This window comes from Hirundo rustica, chromosome Z, assembly GCF_015227805.2.
Source record: "Hirundo rustica isolate bHirRus1 chromosome Z, bHirRus1.pri.v3, whole genome shotgun sequence".
Taxonomy (NCBI): Eukaryota; Metazoa; Chordata; class Aves; order Passeriformes; family Hirundinidae; genus Hirundo; species Hirundo rustica.
Window position 1 is genome coordinate 22,444,684 of NC_053488.1, and position 14,060 is coordinate 22,458,743.

The following is a 14,060-nucleotide window of genomic DNA, read 5'->3' on the forward strand; positions in this document are numbered from 1 at the left end:
ATGTGGTTTATTTTGGAAGACTATGCTTGATTACTTGCTTTGATTAGTCAGTAATGCAGGACAGCATTAAGTTATTAAGTTATTCCTGTGTTGTCCCTAAAGGAGTTTTGTATTTTTCACCAGTCTCCTATCAGTGAGGAATTCTATGCCTGTGTCAGGATTTCTGTCCTGTGACCTCAACAGTCCTCAGATCTTTGCTCTTCCATCTGGCAGCCTCCTGATGCTAGAAGATTTCTCGTCAAGAGAGAGATTGTATTGGACAGGGGAACTTCATTAGATGCATGTTATGTTCTACAGCATGATTCAGTGTCTCTACAAATCACAAAATCCTAAACTTCTTGTTCAGTGAACTCATGAAGTGAAATGGTGATCCACTAGCAGACTAAAATTTTCAGTATCTGTTAACAGACAGAAATTGGGTTTTGCCCTACTGCTGCTGATTCTTGGCAGCAATAGTTGTGTGCATGTCTGGGTAACAAAGACAGCAGAATGTTTCTGCTTATGGCAACTCAGTATTCTCTTGACAGATAAATGTCAAAATTTGCCTCAATTTGAAAACTGTCTCTGTTCTTTGCTGGCAGAGTGTGTATCAGTCTAGAAGTCCTCAACAGGGAAATACTGCATTTGATTGTTTTTTGGACTGGTCTTCAGTATGGAGACCCTCTTGGTCTGTTTTGCACAGTATTAATCATGTGACCTCAAACCCTTACCTCCTTGCAGCGCTTGGCTTACTGGTGATTCATAAGGTGTGGATTTAGAAAGTGACTTTCAACAGATGAGTTGAATTCGGTTTTATTTTAAAACAAGGTTGTAGGAGTATAGTGAACAACCTGGCAGAACATTTTTTAAGACAGCACTGGAGTGCTTTGCCTGGTTGGGTTCCCTGGCATAAGGCAGACATAGGCAAATGGGAGCAGGTCCAGTAATAAGCTGCAAAGATGGTTGCTAAATTGAAACACAGGACAGATGAGGGGTGGCTCAGGGATCTGGGTTTGTTCAGCCCTAGTAAGATGAGGCAAGTGTGTGGTCTGTTCAGGTACCTCATGAAAGGGTACAGGAAAGATAGAAACCAACTCTCAGAGGGAGGTGGCACAATCTGGAACACTGGTAATTCCTGGTGTTAAAAGGGAAAAAAAAATTACCATGAGTAGGTTATAGTATCACTGCAGGACCTTTCCAAACTACGGGATTCTTTGATTTTAGGCATTAAAATATTTTTTTGCATTTTGGCCATTTACTCTGCGTTTTACATAATAGATAATGGTTCAATCACTTCAGTGGAAAAGGTGATTATTTCATACAGAGCAGTTACATTTTAATGCAGCATATATGTTATTGTTGAGATGGACCTTTCTGCTTAGTCAGTCTTTGCAGATCAGCAGAAGTCTGTGGATTTACCTGTTCATCCACCACTAATTAATTTTTCTGAATACAGGATAGTATTGTTTTCCCAAATGGAGATTCCACTGTCATAATGCCACATTGATCATCATTTAAATTATTTAACAAATTACATCACGTTTCTTTTGCATTGCTTCTGGATAATAAATACGCCATTTTATTGTAAGATCTATTACTGTCACTTGTGTTTTGCACTCTTCTGTTTTCTGAGAGTTTGAAGTTTTTAGTTCAAAATTTCTTCTACTCTTATACTGAAAAGGTAGTATGTCTTCTAAGGTTGAGTAAAGTTCAGGCTGTCTTAAAATACTTCTACTTTCTTAATCACAATTAAAACTTGATTATACTCTTGGTTAGGATACTACTGCATCCATTCTAACAATGGTGCCTTGAAAAACAAAGAGCCACCACTTGCTGGAGAAAAGGCCAGAATTTTTTGTGACACTGGTCTGATGTTCGTGTAGTCATCTTGTGGTTTTTGTTGTTGGTTTTTTCCCTTCTGAATCTTCAATTCCATCTGGGTGTAATCCACTGGCATAAATATGAGTGGTATTGCATCTGCAAGTTTCTAAGCTTCCTGCTTACAGAAGAAAATTGAAGATGCTGTCACACATTTGTAATTCTCTTCAGATTGGTATGTTTTTGTCTTCTAACGTGGGTTTGAAGAAAACATTTGTTTACAGAAAAAAAACATCTTAGTGGATTCCTGAGTTTTGGTAAAATATGCCATCATGTCTCTACAGAAGTTACATTGTCTGAATATTTTTGCTCTGGATATCTTCAAAGAAAATCTCTTCACTTACTTAAAAGTTGCTGTGCCTGTGGAGGCTATAATCCGAGGGAGAAGATGGATCAACAAGATTTAAATTCCTGAAGCCAGCAGACATTTTGGTTCTGCTGTCTGCTGAGCTCTCAGCAGTCACTAAGAGCAAGCTCCTTTGCTCAGAGCACCGCACTGACAGGCTTCTGTGGAAGGTGGAACTGGGGAGTTCCAGACCAGGCCCTTCCCCTGTTACCCAGTGGACAGACATAGGAGGCTGTCAGCCTGACATGCTGAAAAGGTGAAGCTACTCAGAGTATGTAACTGTGTTACAAATGCTAATTCTCTTGGAGGGTTATCTCTGAGTGCAGATGTTACTTAGCTCAAAGAACTGGGACAGCTGCAGTTAACTTTCAGCAAATAAGCCGCCAGTGTAACTGGAGTAATTTTTATGCTCTTTTCAGCATTTATGCTTGGTGACCTCCTCTAGAACTTGCATTTGTGGTAAACTCCAAAAGCCAAACAGCCTGACCCTGATTAGGTCTGACCTTCTGAGACACGGAATTTCATGTGTGTATCCTATGAAGTGGGATTGCAAAAAGTGAGATTCAGCCAGCTGCTCAGGCTGAGTCCTTTCCATCAAAAATTCCAGTAGATGAACTGTCCCACCCATTGAAGAACCATCTCTGCAGGCTCTGCAGCCACATTGTGGGTCCTAGCTCTCTTCAGTATCAGCTTTCTCTATATGTGACAGTAGCCTCTTCTCTTTAAGCAGAAGTCAAATGAGGTCCAAGATCTTGTAGTGCACACTGTTCTTGGTATTTTCTTGGGAATGCAATTCCCAGGCTGCAGATGCCACACTAGGAAGAGTGATATGTGTGATGTGATATCTGTGTTAGAGGGGTTTTTGTTTTCTCTTGGGGCTGCCATAGTGTGCATGGATTTATTGTACTTGACTGCATCTCTGTCAGTCTCTCAGCTTCTGTGCAAGTTGCCAGTGTGCATTTTTGTCCAGAAATGTTGCAGAAGCACCAGATACTTCATCAATAGCAAGCTCCTTTACGAGTTTTCAGAGACCAGTATTTGCTTGAAAAAAAAAAACAAAAAAAAACAGTGCAGCCGTTCATGGGCAAAGTCTTGACACATGACTCAGGTATTTTTAAGTGCTCATAAAACTACGGATTCAGGTTGTTGTTGGGAGAGCTGTAGAAGCTGATGTGAGTAGGAATCATCAGAGATGTGGTTAATTTAGAGATGCTATTGCCAGTTTATTATAATAAAACTGAACTCTGGAGTAGCAGGTCCTAAATAAAATTAAAAGCATTAATGCTAAAGCATAGTCTTTCTTACTTAAGGAAAAGCATTAGCATTAATTAATTTAGCATTAAAAGCATTCATGCTAAAACATGGACCTTCTGTAGATGGTGGTCTTGTCAGTGCGGTGACGTCTAACTGTGTTTAGTTTTTTTATGAGACCAGACAACCGCCGATGGCAAAAGGAAAGAGCCTGCTCTTTGTCTGGGAGGGAAAATACTGCTTTATTTGCCCAGGAGCTAGTTTTAACTCTTTTCCTGTCCATGCTGGAGCCAGATTTCTTGAAGCCCCGCCTGTGCCAGGGCTTTTCCCAGAGGGGGCAGGGCCCAGAGGCAGGGACAAGCCACTCCCCAATCAGGGATAAAGTGGGAGTGGAACAGAGTTGGGTTACAGTCCAGTGTGGGGGATGGGTGTGGCCAAGCAGGGACAAACCTCATGATACAGTTAAAGGGGAACATTACAAATCCGATGAAACACAATATAAACCAAATTAATGCGTTACAACATAACTGCGTTTCAAATAGATTAGAATGTGCTAAAATTGCTTCTATCCCAAATAACATTTAAAATTATAAATGGGAATAGACAAGATATTGATCCCTTTCCCACAGCATCTCTGTGCTTATTGTGTATGTTCTTTTTGAGAACCTATAGGAAAAAAGCAGGGACACTAGAATATACTTGTAAAAAATATAGTTACTTTTTGTGTACTTTATTGGATATTATTTTTTTTCAGGCAACGGCAGAACAGATTCGCCTTGCTCAGATGATCTACGATAAGAATGATGCAGATTTTGAAGATAAAGTGAAACAAGTATGTTTCTTATGCCACGAGGTTTTTTGCCCCACAGTGAAAGGCTCTAGAGCTCGCTTACATACATTTTGGATCTAGAGCATTTGTTTCTGGGTTAGATGAAACTTTTTTTCAGAAGAACGTAAGTTTAACTGGGAAAAAATGCTCTTATTGGACTGTCAAGTCTGTTTACAAGAAATTTTGTGGTAATACAGCTCTGACTATATAGTTATATCAGTGTATTTTCCTTTGTAGACAAACTCTTAAGGCAAAACTCATTTGTGCTGATGTGTCTTCCTATATGTATCTCTCTAGTATGGTCCTGATGATTAATGATTGTCAGAATAAAGAATGCATTCAGCTTGTCCACACGTACATGCACATGAGAAAAATATCACTTGTGTAAACTGGGTTTGCTAATATCTTGGAAGTTTTTCAGGAAAAATGAAAGTCTAATGATAACTTAAAGGTGAATTGAGGTGTTATTGTAAAAAAATAAATAATCTGACCTCACAGATCTGTGTATGCATTAAAATGATAGAATTACAGTGTATAAATGAAATCTCACACTTTTCCTCAGCTGTGTTGGGTGTTAGATAATCAAGCTTTCATTACCCAGTTTTAGCTGAGACCATTAGTTCTAACAGTTCTGACAATATGGGTCTCTATTCTGTTGTGACTATTGGTGATTTTGTCCTAGTGAGTACATCACAACTCATGAAGAACCCTAGGAGTACACCCAGGAGGGAAGAATTAGCTTGAACACATAAATGCAGCAAAGGAGCAGCTTTCTTGGTTTTTCTTTTTCTTTCTTGGTTCTTTTCATCTCTAAAACTTATTCTTAGGCATTATTAAATGATTTTCTTGTTCTCGTTATGAGATAGCTCTGTTGCTGTTCGGAAAAGGAAATCTTGTTATTTTGTGAAGCCAAAGCATCAGTGCTGCTTGTAGCTGTGCTGGTGGGAAGGAGATGAATTAAGTTCTGCATAGAATATGCTTTACCTTCTGCATATGTATTTCTAGCTCCATGTAGGTTTTGTTCTTTGGATGAAATTGCTGAATGCCCCATGACAGATTGTTTCTATCCCAGTCTTGAGGATATACACCATGAGTTCAAGGAGCATAATTCAGAACTTCGTCTCCTTAATCAGCTCGCAGCTCTATTGTGGCCTTATGCTGAAATGGATCAAGGCAGCTAGTATGTCTGAAAAGTAATGCACTTATTAGTCTGGATGCTTTTCCAAGTGGATCTGTTCTCTGCCATGTCTTGCTATATGTTTTTTCTCACACTGGGATAAAGTGGGGCAAGTTTGGTGGAGAAGGAGATAGGATGATACTGAAACTGTCATGGTCCTTTACATCTTTACACTCATATACATCTGTATCTGTGTTTGCTGCAAGCATACAGAACAAAAAAAGTGTGAAAAAGTACTTCCTTGATTACCAATTAATTTGGACTTCTTCCTATCTTGTTTGAATCCCAAGCAGATCTGGAAAATGCAGATTACTTTATCCAGGATGTTACATGGTAGTATGCACATTGTTGTAATTTGTGGTCATACTAGCTCTTACTTTCTTAGGATGGTGATTTAGATATTTTACATGTCTGACTTTTACTGCCAGCTTATGGAAGTGACGGGGAAAAACCAGGATGAATGCATAGTGGCACTACATGATTGTAATGGGGATGTGAACAGAGCAATCAACATACTGCTGGAAGGAAGTTCAGACACGGTAAGGTTTTACTTCCATGTTAGTCCTTCTGTTTGCTGTGTTTTTCACCTTCTAAAAAGATACTGGCAAAGTCATATTTCAGAAGTTTTCAATGTCCATGTCTCCACTCCATTTCTTTTGGAGGAAATGGAAACTGGGGCAGCTGCTGTATTGCACGCATACCTTGGAGAAGGCCAAATCAGAAAAATGTTGTGGGTGTTCAAGTGGTCTATTGCAGAGTTCCTATGTTTTCATTTATATACAGCAGTTTTAACTCTGCAGCAGAGCTCAGTACTGTCTCAGACACAGGCCTGTTTCTTGCTGCAAGTTGTGTAGTTACTGTGTAGACCCTGCACAACCCTGAGCCCTGATATCAGTCTTTGTAAACCTAAGGGCAGACAGATACTTTTAAGTTACGCAAGTTCTGTAGGTGTGGGTTGCTGGTTTTGAAGTTGTAGGAGGTGTCCACATCTGCAAGTTGCATCGATAATGTTACTTAGGGCAGGAAAGGATGCAGCAGATAGTTGCTCTTTTAACTGTGTTGCTCATTTGCATGACTTAAATGAAAAACAGGAAGAGGAGACTAAACTATGTGTATACAACAACAAATAATATTGCTTAAAAAGTTGCACAGTGAGATTTTTTTTTTATCCCGAGAGATACCAAGACAATATGTTTTACTGCAGTTGGAGTTTTTGCAGCAGGGATTTCTTACAGTTTATGCTTAGATTCTGTCTCATCCAAGTTGGAAAAGTAACCTGGACTTCCTTTTTTGATGCTGAACACTCAGTATTTCCTGTGATTTGTCAGGATGTGTACTCTGGCTTATTATAACTGAGGAAACTCCCCCCTCACACACCCTAAATCTGGGACACACACTGTTCTGACTGAGGGGACTTTCTTTTCTATCCCCTTTTAATTTTTTATCATAGTTGAGGTCTTCTAAATGCAGAAGTATGATATTGACAATGTGGGAGTAGAAGACAGCATTTCTCCTTAATTAAATCTGTCTGGGTAATGTTGTGTGTTCTCTCATATATCTCATATTTGCTATTTTTTTTTAGTTGAAATTAGTTTTCTGGTGGATAGAGAATATTAAATTCTTTCTTTCTTTAGCAATTTGTTACTGATCATGACATGGAAAAAGCTTTCTGAGCTCATTTATCATCTGCAAGTGGTAACTGATGTGTTCTGCTCTTTTGACAAGTTCCTTTTTAACCCACTGCTCTCTGTAGATAAAACGCAGCTTTGAAACTCTCGGTTTCTTTTCCGTGATTCAGGCGGTTTTAGAGTCTTTTTGCCTTCTGCAAAGCCCTGAGCCACACGCAAGAAAGAGATGGAGTCTTCAGGTTCTGATTTTCAAGGTCGCATGCTCTGTTTATTGTTTCTTATCTTACAATTTTCTCAGTGCCCAACTAAGATCTGTGCAGCTGCTCCGGCATCTGACAACTCCTCCCCACTGGCCTGTGGCATTATCTTTTATACTAATTGTTATGTGTTCTTTATTTATCATTATTTGCCAATACCTATCACTTATACTAAACAGGTCATCCCTACTTTGGCCCAGTCTCCTTAAACTACTTTGTGCCACCGTCACTGCAGAAAATGGAGTGAGGGAAGAAGAAAGAAGAAGCAAGAGACAATGCCCAAAATCCTCCATCTTGCTCCCATCCACTTCCATACTAAAAACCCAGACCTACTGTTTTTCCACCCTGTGATGAGCTAAACTACTATCTTTCACACTCTTATGGCCTGCAATCCATCCTGCTATGCCGGAAGCCTTTCCCATGGACTGGGATCAAAGCCAATGTCCCTCTGGGCTCTGTGCCAGGGTCCCAGACCCCCCTGTCCAGGTCTCTGACCCTCCAGGGCAGCCAAAGGAATGCCCTGGACTCCAACAAGAAACAAATATAGAGAACTTGAAGGAGTCAAGGAGGAAGGAGAATTAATTGATAAGAGTGAAGAAATTTATTATTTTTGGAAGCTAATGGACCTCCAGTTGGAAGGATTTGTTTTAAGACCATTATACTTCAGAACAGTTTAACTATGGATTTGATGTGATGTTGTAGCTGAGGTACTACAAATTCTGAATGCAGATTTCCAAATTCCTTTTTCTATTCTCACTCTCCTTAGATGCACTTGAAGTTTTTTCAAACTTCATTTGAATGATGTGTCCATTCAGCTGAAAGAATTAGAAAAGCAAGGAGTGATAGCTAAAATGTGTATTTATAATTTATTTGATACTGAGCCAGTTTTGTCTTAGTCTTGTTTGGTTTCCTTTCAGGGTTTAAAACTGTGATCTACAAGCTTAGTTCCTGTAAAGACTTTGTTTTTGCAGCAGTCTGATTCCGAGGTAGTTAGAGGCTTGTGAATGAGTAGTGAAGGACATGTTTCTTGCCTAAGACTTGTGTTCATTTAACTTCTTGCATCCATTTTATGCTCAGGCATGTTTTACTTACTAAACCTTTAAAGACAGAGCAAAAGAGACCTTTGTGATTTTTATTCTTTCCATGTAAGAACAGGCCAACAAAAATTATTCTGTTATGGATTTTCAAAGGTCAGGCCTACTACTGTCATTTGGGTTGCCTGAGGCATTGTCAGCTGAAAGTGTAATCGGTTACCTCCTCTACAAAGAGAGACAGCTTCAATGGTTTGTGATGGATCCCTTTGCTCAGAAGTAGCACCATCCTCTATCTTAAAGGACATGCCTGACTTCTCAAGGCTTTCCTCAGAATTGTGTTGACTTCTCAAGGCTTTCCTCAGAATTGTGTTGTGGGAAAGCATGGATCTGATGCTTTCATAGTCATCTTTTTACTGATCCTTCCTAAGTTATTTTAAATCTCACTCAGGAGAGCTTGCTTCCCCTTCAGCTTTGCAACCTTATCCAGTTTGGGTATTTGCTGAAATAGTCAGAGGTGTTTTGGCACCGAGCCCATCAATGAATTAATGCATTCTGAACTCTACAGACTTGGCTCTTCAGTTGTCAGTGCAGGTATTTTTTCTTCTGTGAGCTGTGTGAAGCACTAGGAGTGTTTCAGTGCAGTTAACCCTGGCTGTGTTAGGTGAAGCCATGTGGTACTTATTGGGAGAGGCAGCTTTCTGCCGGTCAGATAAGATGGTAGTCAAATGTGTTTAGTTTTGTGCCTCTGATCAGTGCAGGTTGGGCTTCACCGAAGTTGGTTTAGTCTTTTGTACTAGAGGTGGAGCTGAGAAGTGATTTCAGCCTTCTTTCTCACCAATGCCAATCCAAAAAATGAGAGAGTAACTGTTCTCTTTGTTCTTATTCTCTCAAATGAGACTCTGTAACACAGTTTGTAAACTGCTTTGGTACTTGCTTTCTTCATTGCGTTGGCTTCCTAGGCAGCTTGACCTAGCTGGTCATGGCCTGGCTCCTCAGGGCTGCTGAGTTGCTGTTGCTGGAATTGAGAGATAAGACAATACTTAAAATTACTGATAGACAGCCTTTTTTGTTTGATGCAGTGCATGTCAGATGTCATATTTCAGTGCTTCACAACAATTTGTATGTGCAAACATTCTGATATTAAGTATCTTACCTGAGCTGTAAGCTCCCAGAAATAGGGACATACATGTAAACCTCTCTGCCATCTTAATGGTTTGCAAATAATACCTTTTCTTTTTCTTACTGGCTTTGCAGCTATGGCTCAATAGACTAACCATGCAATTGCATAGTAGGAGTAGCTGAGCTATTCTTGGCAAGTGTTTCAGTAATTTTATTTTCAACTTCTTCATATAGTCCTGTGGAGCTGAAAGCATCCTTGAATTTATTTTAAAGATTGAGTTTAATATTAGAACAGAAGCCTGATGTTTGGACCTTGATTTAATGTCTTGTTTAGACATAGCTTTTCCTTTGTTTTGCTATGTTAGATGGTCTATAGCTGTTAAGAGTGGCTGGTCTGGCTTATCATCAGTTTTCCCAAGCTGTTGTTTTGTCATTCTGTCTTCTGGGGCTTAAATTATAGTATGCCTGGATGAAAGGTTTTCTTTTCTGTTTGGGATTTTCCTTTTTGGGTGTGGGTTTTTTGGGGTTTGTTTTGGTTTGTTTTGTTTTTGTTTGCTTTTTTTTTTCCCCTCACTGGGAGAAAAAGACAGCTTTGTTCATGTTCCCTTGCTGGATTTATGGATATATTTGAGAGGAAAACTGTTGCTTGCTGTCCAGATATGTTAAAATAGTATCCAGTCTTCCTTGAATTAGTGAAAGTCCATTAGAGTCAGAAATATTTGGGATTCTCATGTTCCCTAAGACAAACCTTTCTTTTTTTCTCTTATCTCGTTGCAAAATTACAGCCTGTGTTTCTGTTTATATCAGTGCAGTTTGCATATGTGACATTATGCAAATGTCTGGGTTTTTTCCATGAACTGGAGGGGTGTGGGGTGGAAAGTGTTCAGTGGGAGGTGTCTCCTCCTTTTTGACTTTTGTGTCTAATTCTGTTCTACCCAAATAGACTTCCTGGGAGACTGTAGGGGGAAAGAAGAAAAGCCTTGGAAAGGAAGGTTCAGAAAACAAAGAGAACAGAGAGAAACGAGGGGACAGAGAAGTGAGTCGTGGCAGGGGAAGTTCCAACAGACGGGGAAGAGGAGGCAGCCGTGGACGAGAGTGTACGTATAGGGATTAATTTTTAAAGATTGAGATGCTTTTCTTGCAGCTGGAACTGACTGAGCTAGGAGCGAGTGCTTAATGGAGCAAAGTCCATCCAACTATAGCTCAGCGTTAAAGGACTCATAACTTGTTTGTGCCACAGGTATGCTTGATCTGTCTATGTGACTTGGTTTTTGGATGGTCTGTATTTGTTCAGAGACACTCAGTTTAATATAAGTCTCTGTTCTTGTTTGATGAATTGATCTTGTGCACATTGCTGTTCTTTATGTAAGTTTTAGAATTGACTCTTTTTAAGACTGCTTGAGAGCAAGTATGTCACTGCGCAGCTGATACACTTTTTTGTTTCTTTTAATGAAAAAATTATCCAGCTTTGACTCCATCTCCTTTTATGAGTGGGAGAACCTGAAGATGTTCTCATCTTCTCATAAGGGGAATGAAAACACTGTGATGATTATTAATCTCTAAATATATTTCTCACATTAATCAACCAAAGGTGAGCTTCTGTAACAGAGAAAATTGTTAGTTGAAACATTTAAAGCTTTGCTACAGTTGCAATAATACATTGTACAAAACTGATGTTTCCAAGTTAGATAGAATCACAATTGATCATGATCGGATATATGTTGCTTCTTTAGCTAAGTTTTGTCAGCATTCTCAGAGCTGTGCTCACTGTCTGTAATGGCTGTTTGCCACACTGATAGATGAGAAAAAAAATCAGAATGTATGCAATATGTTTAGCTTTCCACTTATAAGCAGGAAAAATATTTACTGTATTAGCCAACTCATCTTATTCATAACTGGAAGATATTCAACTATTGTGCCAACATAGATGTGGATTTTTGTAGGACAGAGTAAAGTCAAGATGAAAAAATGTTAATAAAACTTGAAGCTAGACTTAGAAAAGTATAAATTAGATCCATCAAGATGAAACCGAAGGGCAAAATTTTTTACCAGAGACAGATACTGCTTGTCTCTTTTTGTAAACTGGAATTAAAGGCATTTCAGATCATTACCAAATCTTGGTATTTTCTTCCCAACTTTGCCCAAGTGTTTTTTGTTTTATTGTTGCCATTAGGAGAAATGCAGTGCAGTCTCAGCAACAAATGTTTCAAGAGGCTAGTTTTGTTGTTTTTTTTTTTCCTCATTCATGTAGCCAGCCGTATTTCAGGGCACCTTGTCAGGAGTTTCCTACAAAACAATTAGGCTGCAGAGCTTTTCTAATGCCTTACCTTCACCCAGTCATCATCCCTCTGCATTAAATACAGAGGAGAAATCTGTTTCCATGCTTGTACAGGAATGCAGTATATGCAAACAGGAGAAGAGATGGTGTTACTGGTTATCCTTTATTTTTTCACTCTTGTGAAAACCAGTGCATTATCTAGGAAACACAGAATGAGACAGCTGTATTTCTTACCTCATTAAATAGTGTAGGCTGCAAAACATGGCACTTTTAGAGGTTTGTCTCCTGAGGGGCTTTTCCTTCTTATATTTTGCTTCCTAATTGTCCAGTGCAAAGGAAACATAACTTGCTTCTAGTCGGGCCTCAAAGAGCGGTGATTGAGATCTGTTGACCAGCCTACTTGAAAATTTTGCCTTTTGTTTTGAGGGGTTTGGGTTAAGCAAATGGCTGTATTGTCTCATATATGAGTCTCTAAAGCTTCTCTTAAGCTGTCCTCTCTCCACAGTTAGAGCTGAAGAGAATGGGGTGGACAACAATCAAGGAGACAAGCCTTCAGACCGTGGGAAACGTGGCCGTGGGAGAGGTGAGATGGTGTCATTGGTATGGGACTGGCACGGCTTTCATGTCCTGAAATGGAACTCTCCCATTTGTTTCATTAAATGCTTCTTCTTAAGCATTTTTTGTTTATCTTTTGATACCATACACACTTCAGCCGCCTTGTACTTGGCTACATCCCACACCTTTACCCTTTATAATTTCTTGGTCTTGGAACAACTTAAAAAAAAATGACAGAGTTCACTTCTGTGGTAATTTCCTGTGTGCCAGGCTGCTGTGCACTGGTTGTGGTTTCCCAGACTGACTTATGCCAACCTTCTCTGACTGGGACTGTGCTGGTTCCTCAGGCTGTACCTTGGCAGCAGGAGAGCACAAGATTCCATCTGTATGGCTCTTGGAGAAGGATTTGATGTATACTTGTACCATTTCTTTGGGGTGGCTGTAGTTGTCAGGCTTGCCTTCTGCTTTTGGTAGCCAGTCAGAGGAAGGACAAGCCAGCTTAGAGGCATTTTGCAATGAAAAGGAATTTGGCATGGAAGAGTTGATGAGAACTGTGAAGAAGGAATGCTGTGGAGTCTTAGGTACAGCTCTAATCCTGTCCCGTAGAAGAGGTGGGATAATGGATTGGATGTGGAATCAAATGATGTGTATTTGGTTTTCACTGGTTGGGGTGGAAAGAGGCTTGTTTTTTCTTCAAGTCAGAGGAATGAAAATGAGTAACCCATGTATGGCAGCTTATGGGTGGACGAGGGTATTAAATAAGTTAAATTGACAAAATGTATAGCAGAACTAATGTACTTAGTAAGTAATGTCTGACTCAAGAAAAATTCTGCCTTCAGAGGTTTCCTTTCTCTTGGGAATGTTGGGTAACAAAGCAGAGGCAGGCACATCCAACTTTGTTATATCCAGACCTGCATCTTGAAGGTGTTCAAAGATGCAAAGAAGTAACTTCCAAAGGTTTGCTTGCAAGAATGCCTGTGAATCAGCAAAAACCCAGTGGTGTGTGCAGAGAAGTAGCTCTGCAGGGCAAGGTGTGGTATAGATCACAGCTACAATTTTTGGTATGTTAACATTTTACACTTCCAGTAGATAGAATGTAAATCTTGCAGTTACTTATTTTATAAAAAAATTCTTTACATTGAGATGACAAGTAAAAAAGTAGGACTTTTAAAAAACGGTTCAGTGAAACCTAGAGATTAATTTCAAATGCAGTGTTTTTTTGCTTTAACCTTACAAACCATACACTGCTTTTGTTGTCAAAACTGTGGCTTTCTAGATGAATATCATATATTTCAAACTTCATCATCAGATCAAGCTGACCTGTCTAACTGAAGAAACAGAAACTTCAAAGAGTTTCTGTTCACTGGCTTTGCATACATAGTATTTCTGTATATCTCTACTAAATATTTTAGACTGTACTATGAGCAAAGTATATTAATAAAGTGTCTGTAGTGAACCTGTTGGCCAGCTACAGGATCATTATATTACAAGTGTGTGTATTCCATGGCAGGAACTACCTGATTAATTTTACAATGCAAATCCTTGAAATCTGCAGGAAGTTTTAGAAATCTGTGTAATTTGGTTCTTATAATTTCAGGGATACATGACCTTCTGTCTATGGATATTAGTAGAAATAATAATAAAAGGCTTCCTGCCATTTCCTTCTGTAGTCTGTCTTTTCCGTTACACAGAACAGTCAAATGAGAGATAACATACTTCAGCTGAAAGT

General features: G+C 39.3%; 1 protein-coding gene across 7 annotated transcripts in view; it reads left to right on the forward strand.

The window, feature by feature from the left end:
* Positions 1-14,060, forward strand: part of LOC120765087 (ubiquitin-associated protein 2-like) — a 68,997-nt gene that overhangs the window by 20,712 nt on the left and 34,225 nt on the right. For all 7 annotated transcript variants that reach the window (XM_040089379.1, XM_040089378.1, XM_040089380.1 and 4 more), the window contains 4 exons: positions 4,209-4,286; positions 5,889-5,999; positions 10,442-10,595; positions 12,282-12,359. In XM_040089379.1, coding sequence (XP_039945313.1) covers positions 4,209-4,286; positions 5,889-5,999; positions 10,442-10,595; positions 12,282-12,359 — 421 coding nt within the window. The remainder of the gene's footprint in view (positions 1-4,208; positions 4,287-5,888; positions 6,000-10,441; positions 10,596-12,281; positions 12,360-14,060) is intronic.